Genomic DNA, 25,342 nt, shown 5'->3' on the forward strand with positions numbered 1-25,342 from the left:
AGCGGCCCAACTACCAGTTTCAAACCAGTAAATCAGTATGCTTAATGTCAGCAACCGATAAAGCAGAAACATATGCTCTGCTTCACTAATGGCATAAAGAACATTCTCTGATGGTCTTTTGGTTGAAGCCAAATGTTTGTTGGTTAAAACAAGATTTATTTTAGAAACATGAATTTTCAATAGCATGAAAACTGATTTATTTTCTACTAAAATCTATGAGATTACTTTTAGTTTAAAAAGACTTTCATAATGGTTTCTGCACAAGACCTATCAAATGATATTTCTTGGCCCATAACACTCATCTATCCTTTCTCCTGGCTAAGAAACCTTCCCACAGTATATTATAGTACAATATGTGAGCTACTGTGTTTGAAGTTACAGCTTATTTTATCAAGCCATAGATGTTCTCTACAGCTAGTAAGTGGTGCACTCCCTTGGAACAAATAGATCAGCATTTTCTTTGATTTTGTACTTTCTTTGTTTGAAAAGGATACTAGATGCTAAGGCAACGAAGTATCAAATATTCAGTATACCTGTCGAAACATACACATACATACCGTATATCACACCAAATATGATACTAGAATAGAACTCTGTGACAGCTGCTGAGCTTCCATTTCTCCCACCAAGAATCAAGTAGTTAGATTTTCCAGAAAGTTCAACTCTCTTTCAAGCACTCAAAACATGTGAACAATTTCTCTGAAGTGTTCCCGCTATTCTCAGTGCTGAGAGTTTTAATAAAAGAAACATTTTTGTATGTGACTAAATAAGAGCTGTTTAACACTAGGGCTGTTTGAAAATCTGGTCCAGTGGGGGTATCTCAGAATGACAGGAAGTCCAGCTAGCACCTTTAATATAACAGTTTGCTACATTTGGGGTATTACAGGGTATTACCTAAGCAAGAACTGCAAGATTGGTCCCATAAATTTTAAATTTTACTTTTTCAAATTGTGACCCATGTAATTTTAAGAAACCAGATAATCTCAGTGTCTCAGAGATCAAAGTAAAGAAATGGTTTCATGAAAGGGTCAGCTGAAAGTATATGGCACACGGTGGCTGACAAAAGATTAAAATGCAATCACATGTGAAAAAGCCACAACTTGAAAGAAATCATGCATTCTTGAAAAGATACTTAATACTAATAGATGACATACTTTTGCTTGAGTTTGGATCATCTATCCTCATGACTCATTATGTATCTGAGTACATCAATTATATCATAAATAATTTATATCATTACAATGTTCCATGGTTTAATGCATTTAAAACTGTTTCAGACAGGTGAGGGTCTTACATGTCTCACACACCTCAACAGACCGGGACACTAAGAGTGAAACAAAACCTTCGTATTAGTAAGTATCAATACTTTTTTCAAATAAATAAATAAATTCAAACGATATGAAAGCATACTGCAAAATCAAGTGTGTGCTAGGGTCTCCAATTTACAGACAAGGTATTTGAAGCAGAAAGGTTAACATCTTTGCCCAAACTCAGAGCAAGTCACTGCAATCACTGTGCTTCTCTCCAGATTCTGAGCCAACTCCTGGAACATAATAGAAAACCTAACAAAAACAGAGCTTGTAGGAAACATTCTCTTAACATACAGCATGATCACAAACACTGAAAGGCTGGTTGACATTTTCAAAGCTGCAAAGGGAATTTGGATGCTGCCAATTCTCATTAACTTTAATGGGAACTGGGCATCCAAATCTCTTAGGCAGTTTTGCAAATCCCACCACAAATGACCATTTAGGTGGTAAGCATTAAATGGTATTGCCTGCCAGGCACCTTTATCTTAGAGAGCTACACAAAATGAAGCTCCATTGTTTTCTTCCTTGTAGAATAGTATGTGAGCTAAATGAAGTTTCTCACTTGTGGCTTATATAGAAGCAATTTTTCCTGCCACTTGCAAGGTGCAATTCAACCGGTTTCTTTACACTATCACTAAGAAAGACAGGACAAAGAAAACACATGGGCAAACAATCACTGCTGAGAGATAAAAAGTAAATTTACTGTAAGTTGGTGAGTATTTCTGAGCAGACACTTCTGAAAGACATGGCCTTTTTATTTCACTTTTAATAGAAATATTTGGCATTATTAGAGTGCTATATTTCTCACCTATTCATCTTTTACTTTCTATATACCCGTCTTTCTGACTAACACCTTGGCATTCAAACAAGTACTATGCTCAAAAATAAAAAAAATAAAACCTGTATAAATGACAGAGTGTTCAACCATGAACACATTGTCTTTTATGAATATTATAATCACAGAATCAATAAGCCTACAAAGAAAAAACAGGACACAAAACGTGTTTTGTCATTTCTGACGAAGTTATAAAAACAACAGACATTCAATATGCCAAGTGTTCTTCAATCCTTCATAATCATAGCCTTATTGAAGTGAGGACAAAAAGGGTCTAATTGCATAGGAGCAATCTCAATGTAATAGGTTATACACCCAGGCACTGCTGCACAATACAACAAAAACAACGTTCCCTGTGTATAGCAGAATGTCATCTCTCATTTTCAGGCAATTACCTTCTTTCTTGTCAACAGTTTTAATAACCTCCATCATCTCTAAAAGACTTTTGCTTCAGTTAAATAATTTTCAGCTTTTTAATATGCAAATGTGCTTGTTCATATGCATGGGTGAAGTGGCGCTGCTACTTGAAATGTGTCAGTACATTGTGGAGCACCTGCACCTCGGGGAAGCTTGATTTAATTGACACCTAATACTATTCATTATTCCACTTAGTGAGCAACTCCTATTAGTCACCTGTAGGTTTTCCTATAAGCAGTGCTTTGGCCACCAATGAAAATATGAATATTTCTATAAATAGAATGGCCATATTTAGTAAAGGGGGTTCACTACTGGTGAGTCTGGAACATCAACTCATCTGGAATATTTCTTAGGATTCTACACACACACACACCCCCCCGATTCCTCCCTAAAACTTTTCTTGACTATGATGGAAGTCAAGAGTAACTCCTATTTAAAAAATATTTCATCAGTGTTAAGTATCGATACCTTAATTCTATAACTGTATTAAATGAACATTGGTGAAGTCTGCAAAAGAGAACAGGGAAAATAAATCAAGGTGGGTGGTTTTTATTAATGTAGCTACTGTTTCCTTAAAGTGTGATCTGAGTTAGATGATTCCAACATCTGCTTTACATGATCTGAATGTAATCACTGGCTGTGCAAAGAAATGCAGAATATGTGTTATTAATTGAATATTCCTGTAATAAATATTTACCATTATAGTTTAGTTTAACCTTATCCAGCTAATAGCCAATTTTGCTCAATTGTGAAGGATGTGCCACAAAGATCTCTGAATTGCCACATGAAATAATTACATTGAATATGGGATTCTCTGTCTTTACTGATATGAATGCGATAAATATATGCTATAAATGGATACAGTTTAAGACTGTCATTGTTCTTTTATTGCTGTATTACAACTCAGGCACAGTGCACCGTATGTGCTAAGTTGATGATATCAGGGTTGTTTCTTTACCACATGGTCTGTAACCTTATTGTTCAGGCCACATTTCTTTCCAGCATTAATGCATTTGTTAGTCCCAGAAGGCTTAAACTACAGATGTTTAACATCCTGCTTATGGACAGATCATCTGGAATATGAACTGAGAAATCTATACGACTTATTAGTATATGTTGTGAGTGTAACAGAGATTTAATAGTCTGTTCAAACTAGATTAGTGAAACTGTTTCTTACAAAAATGCAACTTCTTAAAATAGACGCATGTAAAAATGAAAAATTAAGACATTCTTTTGACTAAAATATGATTTTTATCAGAAGAATTTGTCACTAATTAATGCTGTTTACATAATAGTGTATGTAACATTAATTACAGCTTTCAGAATGTTAACTGCAAACCTTTTTTTTTTTTTTTTTTTTCTTCTGTGAGCACAGATTTACCAGTATGGTGGAAATCAGAGCTCTTTTGAGGGTTTTTCTGCAGTGTATTCAAAGTGATCATAAATCAAGTCTAGAATTCAAAGACAGTTAAGGACATAGGCAGTAAAAAAGACTGAGTAATGCTAACCCAGAACTCCAATCATTTTTAAAGTAAGTGGGGACAACACTGGTCAACTAGGCGATTGTTGGTATCCCCCAAAATGTAATCTCCAAGCTGAAGAATGGCAGCTGGCAGAACAGCTGGTGAATAGGATTAATGTCAGAAGAAAGAAATAAAACTCAACATATGTCCAAGCCTGCGGTGCTGGGACTGAGCATGATTGTACCCCGACGGATACCATGTGTACAGCTGGAAAGTGCCACTGTGCCATGCTTCTCTACCCCACAAGGTCATTTCTAAGAAGTATAGCTAATATCTGAACTGAACTTTTCCTTGAGAACTCTGACTGATTAAGAAACGAACAAACAAGCTTCACAGTGCAAATATTTTGGACTATTTTAACCCCCTCTGGGTGGTTTTTTATAATACAATCTCAACTAAAAAAGCAGATTAGTATTAAAATGGACAGATTGCACTAATGTAAATATAATTTTAAAGCTATTTAAACCTTTTAATCTCATCTCATTCAGATTTCCACATTCAAGGTTCAAATAATGCCAAAATCACAAGTTTAATAAAATAAATAATTTTGTTTCATAGTATTTACATTTTTTACTGAATATAAATTTGAATAAACAGCATGCATAGCTATAATACGCCTAAGAAATTTAGAAAATGGGGGAAAAAAATTGACACTAGCATTAATTCATATTTATATTTTGAAATGTTATCTCCTAAGGATATTTCAGCTCATGTTTTAGCATGCTCCTATTTTTTTACTGCAACAGGGCAGTTGTTGGAATTGGTTATAGTGAAGAACAGTAAACATATAAAAATTCCTAACTCATGAGAAAGGCCCAAGTATTTTTAGAACTTTGAAAAGAACAAATTCTGTTCAGTCTCCATTTTTCTACTAGCAGCTTGAAATGGATCCTATCAGCTAGATAGTAAAGTTCATACACAATCAGATTCTACACCACAATTGTGTGCAGTGAGAAAGAGCACAAAGGGTTAACATAACCAGTTTTATTCTGTGCCTAATGTTATTTTCAAATATGGTGATTTGGGGTGCCTTTTATTTTGGATAGGGAATATAAAAAAAAAAATACAGTCCCAAATCCAGGCTATTTTTTAAAATACTGGCATCAGCTATGTCTACTTGAACTTAGAAACATCCATTTGATGAAAATGCAAAAATTACTGAAGTGACAAATCGCACCGACACCCCAAAACAGACTTGCCTCCTTTTCTCTTCTTTTCTTTTTTCTGTTCTTTTTTCTATTCCTTTCTGGCATCACACCAGGAAACATGCAGTGGAATAATATCCCGCACACTCTTACCAGAGGAAAAGACACATGCATCTCAAAGGATGCAAGCATGCAATGCTACCTTGGTACCTTAAAATGGAATATCCAACTGGTGCTCCATCTGTCAGCTGCAAGACAGCAACAGGTAACCAGAGGTAATATTTTATTACTCGTACTAAGTTGATTTCACTAAGGAGGGTAACTGTATTGTTTTCCACTCAAAGAAAATAATCAAGAAATGGCAGGCAACCCTAGTGATTTGTTCAGCTTAGAAATACATTTTTCTGACTCGTAGAAAGATCCTGGTTAATATTTTAATAATGGAAATCCTCTCCAGTAAGAGATGTAGAAGAGCTACAAAAACACAGTACAGATGAAAAACTTGAGCCAGTTTGAAAGCAGTGAACGCCAAAGGCCACAACTGTTACTGACTTGTAAACAGTGTAATTACAAACAAAATTTCCGCTGCAACCTCTAACCTTCTTTTATTTATCAGATACTTGTATAATGCTCACATAATTTTAGATACTGTGGTATATTAAAGACAAAACTAGAGGCCTTCTAGTCTCTAAACAGATTTTATCCTGGTATAACCCCATTAGTGGACTAATTTTATGTGAGCTACAGTAGTATCAACTGATATAGTTTGTATCTCAGAATTTTCTATGTGTGTTCATCCTCCTAGCAAAGATACCATTTGTGTTCCATCACTTATTCAAAATTTCACTATAGCCTGTTCTTCACTTTTGTTTGGAAATATCTACCCATTTTTACCAAGTTCTCCTACCCATTTTTCAAAAGTCAATAAGGCAAGTGGAAAAATAATTTTAGACAATGATAGTAAAATTATAATGTCATTATATTCTCATCCTCTGATGACTGACTCCTTCAGTAGGAAAAATGCTGAGAAGTTTTAATTTCTCAGCACACACGTCTGCATTTCTAACAAAAGTAAAACTTCTAGAGAATGATTTTAAGCTTTCCTTGAAGAAGGACTCATATGTTAAGGTCTAAATGTCTAATCAAGATAGCAAATTTTAGATATTTTTCATCACATAAAATTATTCCATTCTATTTTAAGACAGTCTTGATTCTAATAAGAATCTCCAGCAGCACTCATCTAATATCATTATGCACTGGCAAAAATGTTTTTGTTTGCACTCACATAAAAGGGAAAGAAAAGCACATTGCTTATTAATATCTACTGAATTGTTTAAGAGGATTTTTAAGATACAAGTTAAAAGAATTTCATAATTTCAATTTCTCCTTTTCATTTAATAGTAGACATTCATTAGGACCCACACACTGTAATAAATTATAATAATTTCAAACAAGAATTAAATTACTAGGTACCTAGTGAAAGAGCCATTTTTTCTTAGGTACCCTGTAATCTAACTGTCAGATTTAAAATCTATTCCCAATCAACTCTTCACAACATTCACATTTATTCATCTATGCTAAATTAATAAAAGGTGTGAATAATACTGACAAAATTGATCATTATTGTTCATGTAGATTTAGAAAATTATAAGGTAATCTAAAATATAAAAGGAAGTGAGGGAAACTATTACAGTTCTTATAAATAAATTCATCCTTTGCTATATTTTTCTTAAATCAGGAAAAATCTTCAACAAGAATTTATGTAGATTGACTAGCAAAGCCATTTAATAAATTGCACATTTTCCAATAGAACTACTTTTTTATTTCAAAAACTATTAAAAGTTGATGGGGACTCTAATGCAACATAAGAGTTCACCCAAAATCTGAAAAAGTAATGCTGAAATACCGAAAAGGCTACCCAATGTCCAACTGAATACACAATTTTTGTTGGTTGAACCTAGGATATGCTAAGCACCTTCCACGAGGTCCTGAGCGAGCTCAAGTAACACGGAAGTAAACGGGAATTGAGGACACTCAAAATCTCTTGGAATCCAGAGCTGACCGAGTACGGCAACTCTGAAAAACAGGGCGAGCATCCCTCCCCTTTATCTGTGTAAACAGATGTAAGAGGGGACAGCATCCTCCAAGGAATTAAAGGTATTATTACACAGTCACCTTTCCTTATATCCAGACTTACCAGCAACCAGAAGTAACCACTGGATATTATTACAGCTCTGCGTAAAACCAAAGACAATGTCTATATTAGACTCTCCTGTCCTTTGCCCATTTGCAGTAATTCCTACCATCTAACCTCACTGACCCTCTCCCCCCTAACGGGGATCCCTGCAGATAAAGTAAAGCATGTCAACATCTGTTCCCATTCACACCGATTTTAATTTACAAAAAGAGCTTTGCTATTTTCAGAACAGGCTCCAGAGCACAATGACAGATTTAAGGCCTTTAATGGGGTTGTGTTTTGAGTGTGTCAGCGTTTCATACTCACCAGGACTATGATTCTAAGGGGCTGCACCAAAGGAAGCTGCGGGGGGCTATGGAGCCACAGCAAGGGTGTTCTCACTACCGCGCTATTTACCTATAAACCAGCCGACAAAGTTTAATGTCCTTAACAAACCTCTGCGTTTGCTGCTTTGACCAGAAATCAGAGATCCAGAGCACTGGCGATACAATTCCTTCTCTTCCCATTCTCATTCTGTGCATTCCTTCTACCACCACACATCTTTCTGAAACTCGGCATGTATTACTGGGGGTATGTTTTCCAAACTGCTTTCTCATGACATAGCTCTGTTCTTACTGACTCTTGAACCCACCGATTTTTGTGAAAGCAAAGCCAGGCCAAAGCTCTGTGTGGGTTTTGGGTCTTGTTTCTGATTTGTTTTGGTTTTTTTTTAAACACAGCCTTCGGTCTCTCCTGCTCCGCCATATTACAAATTTCACAATAACTAACCATCAGTTTTCTAACGTTCTTTTAACTGGAATTTATTTATAGACTACCCTTGTAAATCTAAAGAACTTACTCATCCTACTAGAAAGTTTCAGAGCATGCAGACTGTGAAGATCACAGTTGTACAAAAACAATTCACAGAGTTTCAGGGAATTCATAGTGACTCAAAATAAAATTTTCCATCTCCTCAAGAGGGTTTGGTTGGGGCTTTTTTTAAGATATACAATATGAAGAACAACTTGGAGAAACAATGCACAAGTTGTGTTGTAATCACGTAACAGCTAAGACATGAGCAGCTGAGCAGAAGGAAGATGGGCAGTGGAATGCCATGCAGTAATCAGCACTGTTGACTAATCAGAATTTGAGACACTAGAAGGTAATAAGGGTATTATAAAGAATGGCTTATGAAGGAGCAGCTGTTTATGTGTAGCTCACTGTTTAAATGAGTTCCACTAGATTGCCATGGTATGTTTTGGTAAAAAAGTTTCACTCCAAAAAAAAAAAAGAAAAAAGATATTATGTCAAGAAGAGCAAGCACGAGGGAGCAAATATCTGGGTATCACGGCCGCAAGTACATTAATAGAAGCAGTTATCTAGGTACTGGGGACTTCTAAAAAATGACATAAATTCAGTGGCCCTGGAAGTCATAAAAGAATATTCATTACTTAGGCAAAGCTTAAATGTCATCTTTGTTAGCCTCCACCACTGAGTGTTGTTGCCATGGGCACAAGAGCTGAGGTGGTTATGAAGGGTAATAGACAAAGAGGAAAAAAACAAGGGAAAGTATAACTAAAAACAACTACAGAGCCATTTTAAGACATGTCTATTTGCACTGGCAGCCAATAAACACAATAAATAAATTCAACCTAATTTACAAAACAAGCCAATTTTAATATCCCTCCACATAAACAGAATAATAAAATAGTGCTATGATCTCAACTAGGAAAATCTAATTAAATAATGTAAAAAGACCAAAAATAAAAACAATATTCAAAATCGCACCAGTGAAAGCAACAACTCACCGTAACTCTCAGACAATAATCATGTTGTTCAAATCTACGTGCCATAGGGTTGTTCAACAGTTTTTTGTTTGCTTGCTTATTTTCAGAAACCAACTTACAGTTTTGTTTTTAAAAATATCTTTGAACTGTTGGGAGCAGGAAGGAGACTGCCTAATAGTAGTGGAAATTTATCATAATCCATTATTTAAAATATTCTACTGTGGACAGCAAGGGCTTGGTAATATTTAAAAGCAGTCAGCAAGCAGTGGAAACTCTGGTATCTTTTGTAACAGTTCACATGTCAAACTGGCAAAGTGCCCACAGTGTACGGCAGAAAAATCTATTTAATGTCTGCCCCACAAGGCGACATGAGGCTTGATTGGCAGAAAGCAGAGAGTGGCTTTTGATCATGTGTCCTAACAAGCAGTTCCAGCTCCTGTCTCTTCGGCTGAACGGCTCCACATTACCTATTCAAACAGAAGTGACAGGCCACTGCACTACTCTTTGGCTCTAGTCTCACGCAGTGGGAGCTATGCTGGAGACAGAGCCACTGATTAAATATATCACTTTTTCAAGACAAGCAGGTTGTCTGAATCAAAGTTGGACAGAATAGACTCAACATTATTAAAAGAGGATATAAAACTGGAGTTGAGTGATGTTAGGCCAGTTTGTACAGCCTCAGGGATTCACAGACTGACAAGGGGAATAAGGAACAGCAGAACTCATAAAGCAGGGTCAGAAATTAGCTGTGACACCTTGGCCATTTTCCCATCACTTCAGGGCCACTGTGTTTCAAATCCTGTAGTCTCTTTTTGGCTTTTTTTTTAATGATTTTGTGTGCGGGGAGGGGGAGGGGGGACATAAAAATCGCTAACTACTGAAAGTTGCAAATTGCAGTTTTACAATAAAAGATAAAATATTAGCCACATTTTCCCACCTAATAGATAGAGTTTTCTAATTAGACTGGGGCTTTTTCCTTGTATTCTCATCAGCCAAATTATTGTCATCAAATAATTTGTTGATACAGCACTAGCTGCTCTTGCTCTAGGGAAAAACTGAAAGCTGGGGGAAACGACTGAATAGAGATACGTATTACATCGCCTTGTTAGTTCATTAACAAATTGGTTTGATTTTTGAGGTTATATGTCTGGCCACTGTCTGTTGTGTTATCTGATACACAGACACAGAAAGGCAACAGACATGATATGTTGTCTCGTCGTTATATCACAGAACAACAGATACACTGAAACTTGGAGGAGCCAATGCTCCAACTAAATTTTTAATTAAAAGTGTAACTGCAGATATAATAAAACCTATTAATAAAGCTGCAACAACTGCATTTAAACAGCTAAAAACACAAACAGTCCACAGAGGAAACAGAAACTGAAGTAAAGGAAGCTTATTTTACTTGGTGATGCACGTGCATGCCAGATCTATAAAATTACTACCGGGCTATTCAAAGTTCTGTAAAAAGATGTTAAAATTATGATACAAAAACTAGATAGTTTTTTTCCAGGAATACTCCTGCAGTAATTCCATTGAAATTAATAGAGTCATCTCAGGAATAAACTTGGTTCAGTATTTGTTTTTCACTACAGCAAGTTGTTCTGACATTTTAACAAACTTCTGCCCAATGTGTTAGTTTTTGTTTCACTGTAAATATTTAAAAGTAATCTGCTTGTTACATATTTAAGATGCGATAAGGACTGTTAAGACCTACTCGGAGAACCAGAGCTGTTTTAAATACTGAAAGTGGAGGTAAATTTGAAGATAGAGTAGAAAGAGCCAAATCCTGTCCTTATATATATCCTTTAACACATACAGCATAGCAATAAATGCAAACAGAATTCTGTCTTAAGGTGGTATTAGACTAACAAGAAATTCAGTACAGAGCTCTCGATGTTTTTGGTGCCACTGCAGGCTCTCTAGACTGTAGTGTTCAGAGTTCCTCCAGATGGGTGAAAGAGCCTGCTTGCTTCAACATTTTCAAACAAATGAGACAGAAGAGTATTCAGGATGGGTTTTTTTAGTTTCAGTGAAGATCATGATTCACTGTAGAAGGTGATGTCACATCAAGTTCTTTAAGAAATGTGAGCAGGCAGCAGTGCATTTTAGCTTCATGTCGAAATACAGCAAATGGTTATGTAAAGCATTAAGTAAAACAGTTAACAAAAAGCAAGATGAAAATAAACAGGCATTCATACATAGGGCACTGTGCCCAGGAACTCTGGGCACCTATGTAAGTAAAACTAAAAATACATTATGATTAATAAAAGAAAACAGCTATTAGATACATTCCAAAATGCTAGGCTGTAGAACAAGACATTTTGGCACAGCTTTACTGATTGGCAGCCCACGTTAAAGACCGACCCAAGACTGCAGTGGAAGGGGTGCTGCTAGTCAGGACGGAGCAATGCTAACAGGAGCTATCCGCAGATGTTTACACAGTACTTGCCCTCACGACTATTTTTAACAAGGGCTATTATCGCAGTCTGAACTCTATAGAAACACCACCACTTTTTTATGTTATTAAAGTAATAAGGAAGAGGGAGGATTTTGACACATTAACAACTATTAACTCTTGCTTCATTTTGGAGATCAACATGCCAATGAGTAAATAAGGAAGAAGCCTGGCTACAAATAGGAATTGGAAGGATTCATCACAATCCAAAACACACTTACAAAGCACAGAAACATGTAGTTCAGAGTACTGAACTATGTTTTGTTCCTGGTTTTCACTTGGCGCTCATCAGCTATGCACTGGGAAGTGAGAGCACACACGCTGGACTAAAACTCAAATTATACAGCTGAACAGGACTCAGACAGGCCTTGAGCATACTACCAGTGAAATTTAAGATAAAGCCCTTCTTGGCTTTAAAGGTACCAAGATCAGTCCTACAGTGCAGAACTAGAGGCCTTAAAATAAACCATATTTAAGACCACACCTGGGGTGCTGTGTCCAGTTCTGGGCTCCCCAGTACAAGAAAGTTATGGGCATACTGGAGAAAGTCCAGCAATGGGCCATAAGACAACCAACTGATTGGAGCATCTCTCATACGAAGAGGGGCTCAGAGAGCTGTGAGTGTTTAGCCTGGAAAAAAGCAGGCTCCAGGGGATAATATATAAATATCTGATGGTGGGAGCAAAGAAGACAGACCCACACTCTTCTCTGTGGTGCCCAGTGACAGGCCCAGAGGCAAAGGGCTTAAATGGTAATACAGGAAATTCCCTTGAAAAATAAGAAGAACCTTTCTTATCGTAAGGATGACCAAATACTGAACAGGTTGTGGAGTTTCTGTCCTTGGAGATACTCAACAACTGATGGGACATGGCCCTGAGCAACCTCTTGTAGGTGATCGTGTGATCGTGCCCTGAACAGGGGGGGTTGGACCAGACAATCGCAAGTGGTGCCTTCCCACCTCAGCCACTCTGTGATTCTCCAGCGCTATGAAACCAACAGCAAAGTGAGTGCAGGAGAACATGGATAGATTGTCACTGAAATAAACACAGTAAGGATCTTTCATGTATTGGCTGATACACTTGGAAGAAGAAAGGTGCTTTTAACGATGACATCCTAAATTTTATGATGCTGAACTGAGCAGTTCTTTGTAAAAAGGATAAATGCAAAATCAAATTTCCTCCCTCACATTCTAAAACATTCTAGAAGATTTCCAAATCTTTTAAGCTCAAATTCTTCCCATTACAAATTTCAGGGAAAATAAAAATGTCTAAAAAATACTTAACACTTAAATAAAGTAGTATTTTAAATGGAAAAAAATAACTACTTTTTTTTTTTCCTAACTCTTACTTGTATTTAATAATACACAAAAGTAATACTGACGTTGAATAGATTTAGTCTCCTTAGCATAATATTTGTTTGGGGTTAATTAGCACGGCTGAAGACTAATCTTAATAATTGTTTGTTGTTTCCACCAGAGGCAGGTTTCCCTCATGAAAGAATAGGCATCTTGGAGCTTCAGACTAAAACACAGAGGTGAGAGTAGCTGCTCTCTCCGATAGATGAACAAGACAGCCTGAGCATGTAGCTGCCTCGTGCAGCCAGGCAGCGAATGCCTCTGTCTCTCTTGTGGCAACCAAATAAAGTTGTCAAAATTATTTTTAAGTAATGATAAGGTATCTAAACCAAATACTGTATAGAAAAATAAGGAATATATCAGCATTTAAAATGTATATGCTGCTGAGCATTTTTACTGTCATTTCTTTAAGAAAAGCAGATCTAATTAGCTGTATCTCTAAAGTGCGTACCTAGCATTTTTATTATGTATTATAACATTTTGCTTAGAGTTGACATTTTTATTCTGACAAGCACTGTCTGGAGAGCTCTCAATAAATAATACATTTACAATTTTCAGTAAATAAGCACTGGACACAAATCGTTATCCTTACTTACAGCTGCCCCTCTCTAATAGTGCTTTTACAAGTAAGGTGACTATTCAGTCTAATGCAATACTCTCAGTGCTGGAAAGATATTTTCATTCATTACCCCAGTCACAAGCACTTAAAGCACTTTTAGGCCCTGTTGCAAAACAGCAGGAATGGCAAAGCAAATAAGACCAACTAAAACTAAAGTTCATCATGAAAGAAATCTCAGGTCATTCACCGTACAGAACTTGGAAAATACAATGGCATACAAGATCGGCCACATTCTAGCCCTATCTTTCCCTCCTATTTTTATATTTACTTCAGCAAATTTAGGAAGGGAAGTATTGCAGTCTAGTCCCTAATATTAACCTGATGACTACAAAATGTATTTCAACTCCCATTTTAAAGCATGATCTGATCATAACCTTGTTTGTGTCACAGTACATCAGAAACCAATGAAGTTTGAATTTATTTTTCTGCTGCCAAGATCACACAACTGAAGCAACTCTCCATATTTTTACAGCTATTTACTCACCTACGTTCTTCACCACAGAGCCCAATGTCAGTTGTACCCATTCATACTGAATTTGCCTTTCTTACTGCCCTAAAGAAAAAGCTGGCTTTTTAGATATGCTTTTTTAATAATGCTTTCGTAATACTAATAACATACAAATAGTGTAAAGATAACAGATCTTATACCATGTCTAAAAGGAGACAAAAATGTAGAGGAGCATAGTGCAGAAAATTATACAAAAAAAGGAAGCATGGAGACAATTTATCACACAATAAAAATTAAATTAAATTAAATTGTATCCAGCAGTGGACAATGTCAGAATTGAGAAGTCCAGTGGGATTAAAGAAAAAGATGACATGGCCCTTGAAGGTAAGACATTGGAAAACAGAGTCATTGGGTAGGAACTGGTTGGAATGGTCAGTAGATGCTGGCATTGAGAACACTTTGGCCTGTTTCAGTTTAATCTGTCCCTGTATACAGCTCAAGTTCACAGACAATGAGGAAAGGCTGAAAGCCCATTTGTTATAATGAAAAGGATTTTACTCATCTCAAATATTCAGGGCTGAATAAAGACATTTCCTCAATGTAATGTGAGCATCTCAAAATGGTGAAAGTAAACCTCTACCCAAAAATACATTCAAGAGTTATCATAGCTAGAAAGGATGTCCCAGTCTTCAGAACTGAGACCTGAATTTCAGACTCCCCACATCAGGATTTGAGCTGTGATCAACTCTGTTTATTAGCAAAAGCAATAATTTTGTAGAGGTGCAGAGGTACAAAAGAACAACCTGCATTGGGAAACTGAACCTCCAGAAAAGTAGAAGGTCCCTAAAATGCCATAGATTCTACGTCTAGGTAACTGCCTGATAGTAACCAAGGTGTATTTTCACCTCACAGGTCCTCATGTGGCTATTTCCGTGCAACTTCCAGCAGATCCTGTTACAAAAAATGCTACCATCACACTCGCCACATTCTTGTTGGTAATCCTGAATTAGAGCTAAGAACTGAAGGGACATGAAAACCTTTTAGCAAAAAAGATGGTCTCCATAATCTATTGACTTATTCATATAGATCTCATTCTTCCTGTTACCTATGTAAAAGCCTGTACTGTTCCCCATTTCTGTGCCACGAACAAATAAAACTGAATGGAAACTTTCAGATGTAGCATGAGACATACTGAAAAATGCTGAAGAATTAGTATACTGTAATCCACACAGAACCTGAGTAATCACCAGAAGCTCAAATGCTACAACACTGGGCAAGATTGTAGTGTAGACAGCCAGATAATAATTGCAAAGATAAGGTGGAAAGGTGAGAACATGTGCCAGTTTCTTAAATAAAAATTGTGAGATAGCATTTAATCACAAAACAGTACTTTGAAAGACTTGAAGGATATAAGGCAGGAAATAATAAAAAATGCATAAATTCACATATACCTAGAAGGATAAATAAAAATATGAGACAAAATATTAATGACCAGATAAGGTATGGTTACACAGATTGGGTCTGCCTTTGAAAAAAAAAATTATCTAAACATATGTTGCATTCTAAATGTCGTTAAAACAAGTTCATTAAAGTTATTTCTGCTTCAAACAAGAATAAATTTTTGATAGAAAAATCAAATACATCAGACAGAAATAAACTAGGCTGCATCTTCTTTTAGTTACCAGGAAAATAATCCTAGAAACCACTTTCTTTGTGGTAATGTTCCTAAAAAGTCCTAAATTACTTTAATTTAACACATTAAGACATAGGAATTCATTGTACACTTCAACAAATGAATTCTTAGAGATTTTATGATCTATAAAACTTCTCTAAATAGAAGAATATATTTTTCTAAAACATCAACATAAATTGCACAAAAAAGGAGTGACCAATGTGATTCTACCAAGATCATTGGATGAAAAAAAAAAAAAAAAAGAGAGAGACAATGAGTTGCATTTAATTATATGGTAAAGAGATAAGTAATTCAAGAAAACAGCAGTTTAGGAAATTGTGCCTCATATCTCTCCTCTAGCTTGATCCAAGTCATCTATTTATTCTGTGGACTGTTGGGCTTTTGTGGTTTTATTTTGGAAGCATGCTTGGAGCTTAGCAGAAAAATTCCTCAGCCTAGATGCTACCATATACAGCTTCTAACAAAAAGAAAGTAAAATATATGTATTAAATTAACTATATACATAACTGATTCTGAATTTGTTTACCAAAAATGATTTTTAAGAAGAAGAAAAGGGAAACATCATGAGGGTGGTACCTAGCAGATGTGGCAAGGTTTTTCAAAGATGATGAAAGGATTTTGAAGAAGGTGAGTTTTTTCCACATCCAAACAGCTTCTTTCTAGCTGAGAGGAATGCCAGTTACCATTTACAATTCCACAGGTATCACAAAAAATAGAACAGTAGTATTAATTCATTTTTAACAAATAGTTTGCATGATCCTAATACCAAATCCCAGTAACATTTCTGAAGGCTTGAAACAGAACAAAATACCTGTAGCCATCAAGAAAACTGAAGAATAAAGAATGGGGGTCTATAAATGCCAGGTGTATTAGGACAACCAGGGATCATGCCTTCATCAGTTAAAAGTGTGAGTATGGAGCACACCACAAGACAGATAACTTGAATTAAATCTCAGCAAAACTTCTGAAAAACTTTCAAAAATATTCATTGACTACAGATGGTCAGTAGTTCACTTCTAGACTTCATCCACAAAAGAGAACTCCTGAAGTAATATTGTTAAGGGTTGTGCTTAAAACTATACCAGAAGACAACAGTATATGCCTGAACTCTGTTCTCCGCTGTGGAAGGCTTAAAACAAAGAATACAAAACTGAAACTCTCCTATTCCTTTAATACAATATAACACACACAGATTTCATTTAAAAAAAAAAAAAGAACCCAAAACAACAATAACAAAAAACAAACAAACAAACAAAAAAAACCCTAAGAGCCTGCATAAAATTACAACCAAAATGGTTTACCAGTGTCCAGTTATAAAACACAGTATGTGAAAGTTTAAGTTTCTTTACTTCCCAGTGAAGTCAACAGGATATATGTGCATACTTGTGTGTGCAGTACTTGAGTATACTGTCCTTACTGGCATGATAGAAAATTTTAGAGGGGAAGTGTTAATCTATTTTAAGTCAATATAAAAGAAAGCCTTCAATTATTATTAACTAATGAAAATGGAGCAATAAAAATAACAAAACACAAAATCAGAAAAAACACCACTAGCAAGTAGAGTAGTAAGATTTTCCCTATTGCATATAAAATTAATAATACATGTGAATCCTTAATTTTTAATTTAGATATCTTTAGACGTATTATATATCACTATGAGTTACATATATCCACCCATAACGAGAGAGTACAAACAGGTGCACATGACAGAGAATAGATGGAAATTTATGAATATACTACTCTTTATATAGATGTTCATTATTCCAACATGCATACGTAAAAATCTTTGATCTCTGACTGTTCAGCTATGGTCTTCAAGGAGGAAACAAGAATGGGAAGCAGTTTATAAAAAGCTTGTGCTAGAATTGTGAACTGAGCTCGGTTGAAAAATGATACTGTATACATCGCTCAGAATCAAGGTCAAAAGTGAATTAGGAATCCAGGCCCTGAGTAATGAGGGCTTAGCACTTAGCAGAAATGACATGCCCAGTTTCCAGCTCAGAAGTGCCAGCTGACCTGCCAACCTAGCATTCCAGATCTGAAAGGGGGAAATCTGCTCTCCTAGCTACAGTCAAGATGTGTACTACTAATTATTGCTCGTAGAGGCTTATGATGAAGTACAGTAGGATAGTTGTCTGGAAGCCAACTCTCAGCCTAGAATTCAGACAGCCCAGGCGATGTAAATCTGTCTCACAAAAGTAATATAAGCAATATTCTGAAAGAAAGGTCTTTTACTGAAGGGGGATGGAAAGAGAAAGAAGCATTCTGACCATACTATCTAACATAAACTCTTCATTTGAGCTGTAAAGAGATTTAATACTTGATTGTACTGGAGGATACTTCCAAATTAAAAAGCCAGTAAAACAATCCTTCTGCTCGTAGAAAAACTAAGATGATGAATATATTGAAGTTATCCAAAAGGCCCTAGAGTCTAGTGTTGTTGATTAAATTAGACACCTGTTCATTTCTGACCTCTTCTGTCTTATGAGAACACATGTCAGCAAAGTCTTCACATACTCAAATTAACTCTAAATATTTGTAGCATTCTTTTTTTTTTTCCCCCAGTTACAATTTTATCATCAGTTTTCTCATTTCCAAGTCATTACAAATTCAGACACAGGAATGCCTTAATGTACAAAGTATGCAAATACTGGACCATGAGGTCAAAAAATGTTGTTTATCCTGTGATGTTGGTAATCTTTGAACAAACCACAAATAATCCTAAAAACACACCTAAGGTATATTCAGTCCTGTATGAGGCGCTCATGTTCCCAGTATTATACGCAAGACATGACACTGGCTGAAGCACTATTATTAAAGAGAGATTAAAACAGCTGTACATTATGCTGAAGCACTCACTCTTTCCTTTACAAACAGACGGTCCTGGATTACAAGCAGCACTTGACCATTTAAATCACTACAACAACCAGATTTAACCAGCTGGGCCATATTCTCTTAGGCAATGCCTGTTGACCTCCTCAGTCACAGCTGCTCAGCTGAAATTCTCATTAGACAACTTATTTTCAGAAGCCAAAGGACTCTGATTAAATATATCTATTTAGACACGACAAAGTCTTTCCGTATATATTTCTTTCCCAATGTTATGAGGTACAACGGAGACCACAGGTAGTATATACAAGCATAATAGACATCGAATATCTGAAGGTACACCACAAAATATTTAAGTATCTGACACCGGTAACTCATATTACTCCAGTTCAGATCCTAGAGATGGACCAGAAAGTTACTACAATAACATTAAAAGAGACTTGTTGCTGTACTCGTGTGGGGGTTAGAGCAGATGACTGGAATTCTTGAGTTCTTTATTCCACTTCTAATTCTACAATTAACTCGACATATGACCGTATGTTAGCCCAATTCCCACAGCTACATCAAAGGTCATGGGGCTTCTCCCTATAAAAGATGCTACCATGTACTATGAATTTCTTCAAAGGAGTGATGCAAGACTTTGAGCCCCCCAGATTTTACACAGTAGTATACAGTAGAAATACATGTTTTTTCCCCATTACATTCATTAAAGCAATTATATTATGCTATCTATTTGCTCAAAATATCAGCAGGTGTTTTTTAATTTGGTTAAGCAATTTTGTGACAGATCAGGACTTTCTATGCAAAGGGCTCCTCAACAGCATTGGCTGCACACCATTTTAAGAAAAGAACTCCATAGAAATCTATTTTAAAGGACAGATGTTAAAGAGCATCACGTATGGTACATGTGTGATTAGGCTATTAATTAGGTTGCTTAAAAGAGACTATAAGGTGGTAAAACATTTTCGTAATCTCAGACCTCATTTCTCCAAATGACCCTGCACTGAGTCAGTTGCAGCACTCACAGTCACAACAAAGATCAGAGTCTTAACATAGTAATTATTTTTAAAATATTGTTTTATTCCAATCAAACAAGTATGGAGAGTTTACTTCTTTTTAATTCAGAGAAACCTCTGAACACTGAAATAGGTATTCAAACCTGTCATAAGAATTTTGGTATTCCTAGTCTACACAGAAGTTTAAAACCATTGAACTTCCTAAATGTAATATCCTGAAGAATTTCCAATCTTTCTATTAATGATTTTTCCATGTTAGTTTATATGGTAAAAGTCAGATGTTCATTAATTATTTTCTGTAAAATGGAAGTGACCTTTTTTTCTACAGAAAATGCTGGATGAATTGAAAAGAACTTAACATGAAGATACAGTCAATTACCTTTGAATTTACAGGCAGATTTTAGAATATTTTTCCAGTATAATGCAGTCCATAAAAGGCAAGATTATTTTATAGGTCAGAAATGACCTTTTTTTCACAGCTGGTGAGAACATACAGCATGGAAGGCTCACACTTAGTGAGAGGCATCTCTCTGCTGTGTACATACCTCTCTTAAATCAGCTAGTGCATACTGATACAGAGGAAGTGCAGAAAATTCTTGAGAATTCATACAAAAATAAGCTATGAAATGCTTGAATCCTTACAGTAAGATACTATGTTTAAACTTTTTGATGCACATTTTTATTAGCACACCATTCAGTATACTCCTGGAAAAGTCTTAGCTGTGGTGTCACTATAATCAACAGCAACTTGTATACTCCTGCAGCAAAGTATGAGCCAAGACCTTTGATTAGCATGGAGTGTCGAACGACTGTTACTGACTGTAAAAAACAACTTTGCCAAAGTAACATTTAAAATAGTTTTCTTAGTCTAACCACCAAATCTAAGAAAGCAATTTTTAAAAGAGTGATCTTTACAGCTGAAAACAGACAGATGGTAGTAAAGAATCTGGGACATTCTCTCTTTAGAGATGTTTCACCAGCTTCAGAAAGGACACCTATGGAACACATTTATCTGTGTGCTGGCATTTAACAATTATGCCAAGAAATTTGAAAGCCTACTTCCATCCCTACATGATTTTATCCCATATTTAAACATATTATTGTATCAGCATCAATTTTAGTTGAAATTTACATTGCTACAGGGAGCCAAGGGATCCTGAAGTGCCCTGTTTGAAGTGCACTGTGACCATACCATAAAATCGAGAAGGTAAAATCATACTGAACTCATTCATATTTCAAAGAAAAAAAAGGATCAAAAAGTTCTGCTGCCTTGTGGTTCTACTATGTTACAAATACTCTTCCTGGGTTATTTTTAATGCCGTAAATCAACACTGGTAAAATAACTAACAGAATCCACACAGGTGCCCCCACACCTGTTAACCTATTTCAGACCCTCCTTCTCTCACATCTTCCCTGGTTCAAACTCACGTATGAGCTCACAGACTAGAAGGTATTGTTGCAGAAGCAACCAAGACTTCATTCTACTTGACATGAAGAGAGATTTTCATAGTGGACCCTGACCATGTGCACACATATACTGATAAACTCATGCTCCACTTCTGTTTAGTTCCTATCAAGGCCAAAATCTTAGCAAAGTCAATGAAAATATCTGAATAAGGACTGAATACATAAACTGCTTTAGAGCGCAAAGATTTGTCTTCATTTTCATCTCTCTTTTTTAACACTTGTAACAATACCTGAGCAGACTGTAAAAAAATGTATTTCTTCAGCCACAGTTCTAGCTGTATGGGTCAGAAGTAGGTAGTCTTTACACTTAAAACTGTTTCCCATTCTCCTAGCCACAGATGCTGGGTCATTAAGGTGATGAAAGATGAGAATTTCTAAGGCAAAACAAACCAGCTCATGTTTTATTCATACCTATTGTTTAAAATAAACATTTATCTTTTAAAAGAAAAAGAATGAATACCACTGAAGAATATCCCTCACAACTCTACAGCCAGTTAAGAATTCATCATAATCTTTCAAGAAAGAGTTGAGTTTTCACCTAAACCAACATTCTTGCTTTGACTCACAGACAACCAATACAATTTAGAAAGTTTTACAAAACTGGCATATTTGTCTAAAATTCCTAATAGATCTCAAACTGCCATTGCCATGGTAACCTGTGAATAACTTTATCCTTGCCTTTGCCAATTATGCAATTTTCTGGCTCTTGGTACCCAACACATTCGTTATGCCTAAAAATTGTAGGGTTTGGGGTGAGGAAACTCTATCGGTCTTATCCAACACATACCCTCTTGTTCAGTCCTGGTCATTTCTTCTAGTTTCTTCTGCTTCAGCGTGTCCACCACATCTGCAAGGCTTCCTTTGCGGCGTTCTGGTGTTCCAAAATTAACACTGGTCATTAGCTCACTGCGGTCACGACCTCCTTCGTCGGGCTTGTTTGGTGAGGTAGAGGTATTTCGGAAGGAATATAGGGAACATAACTTACTACTCTCTGACTCCTGCAAAGAAACAATACAATGTGAAAACATAGGCTATTCTCTTATGTCAAAAGGATCTCAAAAAGGTAAAAGTTGAAAGCATTACTTGTTACTCTGTAATACTAATGAACCTACATTTATCCTCCAGTTTCTGAAATGAACATTATGATTTGAATTTCTCAGTTTCAGTGCTTGACAGGGTCTCTTTTTTCCTTAAGGCCAGTCCTCTCCATGCTTCTAATGATCATAATTCATGCCTAAGATACTCCTCATCAAGGATTTTCCTTGTCAGAAACAAGCCACTTTAATACTTTTTTCAATGAATTTGTTAAGCTTTTACAGTTTTCTTTAGTTCCTTAAGTAAGGGCAATACATGTAGCACTAAGAAAGAAAATACAGGCAAGGACAAATTATTCCTGGATAGATCCTCAGCTAATGGAAAACAACATAACTTAAAACCAGAAAGAGTTAGGCCAATAATGACTGAGGAGCAAGGACTCTACTTCACAGTTAAATAAAGCTTATGGTATGTGTCTACCCATGCTCACTCATTGCTCTTTAAATTAAACCCTTTTCTTAAAGCATGAAGGTTATAATGCTTCTAATATACAAAAGGAGATGTTACTTTCCAAGCTAACATAGACAAGAATGAGCAAAGAAATGAGTTTACGGCAGAACAAGTCGCATATGCTGATACACAGCTATTGAGACTACATGTATCAGAGAAGGTGTTATATAGCCAAAAACACAGAAAGACAAGTAAAAAGGGTTCATCTCCCTTGTCAATGGATAAGGCATAGTATTTGAGCAATAAGCTAAAAAAAAAGTCATCAAAAAGCAATGAGTAATGCCAATTCTCCTCAGTTTTATGATATCACCCAACAGTCAAGCCCTTCGTGAACTTCTGTGGCTCAGACTCCTCATTCTCCCAACCACAGATGCAACATTTGCTGCGTCTCCACTTTCACTCTTTCAGTTAAAAGGAGCACAAATTCTTCAATTTGCCCTCAAAAACTCAACCATGGGAATTTCTCACACATTTCCCCTTCCAAAATTATTATTCTATTTTCATTTTTAATAGTACTAGGCTAGGAGTACTAAAAATCGGGCATAAAAAAATGTCAAGGTTTTTTGTTTATGGTATGCCTAGAAATGTCAGTGTGTATATTTGATGCCATAAAACAGATTTTCTTTAAAATTAAAGAGCAATAATAGTAGTGGCAATATATTTAAGGATTAAGAGATGAATTAATAGTTCTATCAAAAATCATTCTCCCAATGCATAGTGTTCCCCACAAACAATAATATTCCTACTACTCTGTGAGCTGAAAGTACCCATCTACAGAGTACTCAAGAAACATGTTGGTAAATGTCCCAGGTGAAACAAGGTCTGAAGAAAGGCGGACTATAAAACATTAACCATCAGCAAGAACATCAGACATAAATCTTTGCTTCAGTCTTGAAGGGATTAAGAAGTAGCTGTGCAATGTAACAGAAGGAGCAACACTAACAATGAGCAAGTGTGGTAACTAAGGGCTGTAGACTGCATAGAAGGTGGTGGTGACAAATCATCAGCAAGTACAGCAGTACATGATCAGCACAACACTATTATTGCCATTGGAGAAGGAGGCAGCATTTGCTAGTGATGTTGAAAATGCTTTTATTCACCAAGACAGGAAACTAGAAGAGACACTATCGCATCCCAGCAGTAGCAGCACCCCTGTCAACACAGTAGGAATGACAGAGGGTTTGTAAGCACAGACAGAAAGAGAGGTGACATGGAACAAAAACTTTACCTCCATTTTTTCATGTATCAAACATTAAAGAATTTTTCATTCCATCCGATTGTATTCATTAAAGAATCAAACATAGAAAAGGACAACGATATCTTAGACCAGGTACAGAGCTGAATTTATTTAGTTGCCTTTAGAAAAGGAAGGCTTTCTTATCTTCAATGGTTTCTGAAACCTACTTTGCAATTTTCTTAAAACTTGGTCTAAGTTACAATGGAGATGAAAAAAGCATCTTCTAATATTTTTCAAATTTAAAACTTGAATTTCTATAATACATTTCCTCAGTGAAGAATTAATACTATATAACATGGCATTTTCACCTTCGAAGCCTACAGTACAAGAGCAACTCAGTAATTTTAAAGGAGTTTGTTCTCAAGAAAGCAACGTCCTCTTACAGTACATGAAGCATATCCATCAGGCTCAATGTAGGGTTTTTCATGCTCTTAGCAAGGAACATTAAGTCTATTGTTTAGGCCGGAAACAAGAAGATAAGGCTAATCTGTGGAGCAAGTAGAAATGACTGAATGTTCTTCCTCCTGATAATCTATCCTCTCCCTCGTCTGGACGCATACGTGGTCCAGCACACTGTTACTTCGCTGCTAATGAAAGACTCTCCAAGTCCTGCCTCCATTAGGCAGCACATCCACACTTCTTTTTCTTGCCCAAAAAACTGCAATGTCCATAATGAAGATGAGACCAGTTTAAACTCCATACAAATGACGTATGTTTATGGAATGGAGGCAGAATGACAGCGTTTGCAAGAATGAGGATCTGTCCAACTAATAGATAATTTTACGTTGTCAGTTTTGTGGGTAATTAAAATGTGGAATAAAAATAAAAGAATAAAAAGTATCCCAATATTTTTGGTTCTATTTGGCCCTATGGCTATAGTATTGGGGTCACTAAACAGCTAGTACATTTGCAGTGTATTATCTGAATTGGCACTCTAAGAAACCCAGCAAGGATGCCTTTCTGAGCCCCATCTTCTTTTGAAATCAGAAATAGTTAAAAAGAGTGGCTGAGGATTCAGCAGGAAAACTGCACAAACTGAAAGGCATTCAAGGGATTAAATGGGCAAATGGAAAAACTGTAGACCAGTCCAGTGTAAATATCTTATCTAATAACAGCAGAACTCAGCTAGAAAAATCTAAATCAGCTGCATGTACAACTATCTACAAGAAACAAAACCAATTCCCATGCATTCTACGATTCTAGATAAATTTGTGAATAATCTACAAATAAGATGTAGCTAAAATGAAACACTGAAAAGGTTTTGGAAGAAATTTTATAGCTTTGCAATCAGAGTAGATATTTTTACTCCTGTGTATCTACTGTTGGCAGCTTTGTTTTTTATTCCAACCATATGAACAGGTTATATTGACCTCACGTTCGTGGCAAACTAGACAGATCAAGGAACAATGGGGCAAGGGAAGCATTTCTGTTATATTTTCTCTAGAAAGGTGACTCAACTACATTTGAAGGGAAGTTGTTA

General features: G+C 36.1%; 1 protein-coding gene across 2 annotated transcripts in view; it reads right to left on the reverse strand.

The window, feature by feature from the left end:
- The window catches only part of SOX6 (SRY (sex determining region Y)-box 6), a 270,394-nt gene that overhangs the window by 199,131 nt on the left and 45,921 nt on the right, over positions 1-25,342 (reverse strand). For both annotated transcript variants that reach the window (XM_010563828.1, XM_010563827.1), the window contains exon 4: positions 21,868-22,078. In XM_010563828.1, coding sequence (XP_010562130.1) covers positions 21,868-22,078 — 211 coding nt within the window. The remainder of the gene's footprint in view (positions 1-21,867; positions 22,079-25,342) is intronic.

Source organism: Haliaeetus leucocephalus, unplaced genomic scaffold (assembly GCF_000737465.1).
Source record: "Haliaeetus leucocephalus isolate CR32 unplaced genomic scaffold, Haliaeetus_leucocephalus-4.0 Scaffold173, whole genome shotgun sequence".
Lineage (NCBI taxonomy): Eukaryota > Metazoa > Chordata > Aves > Accipitriformes > Accipitridae > Haliaeetus > Haliaeetus leucocephalus.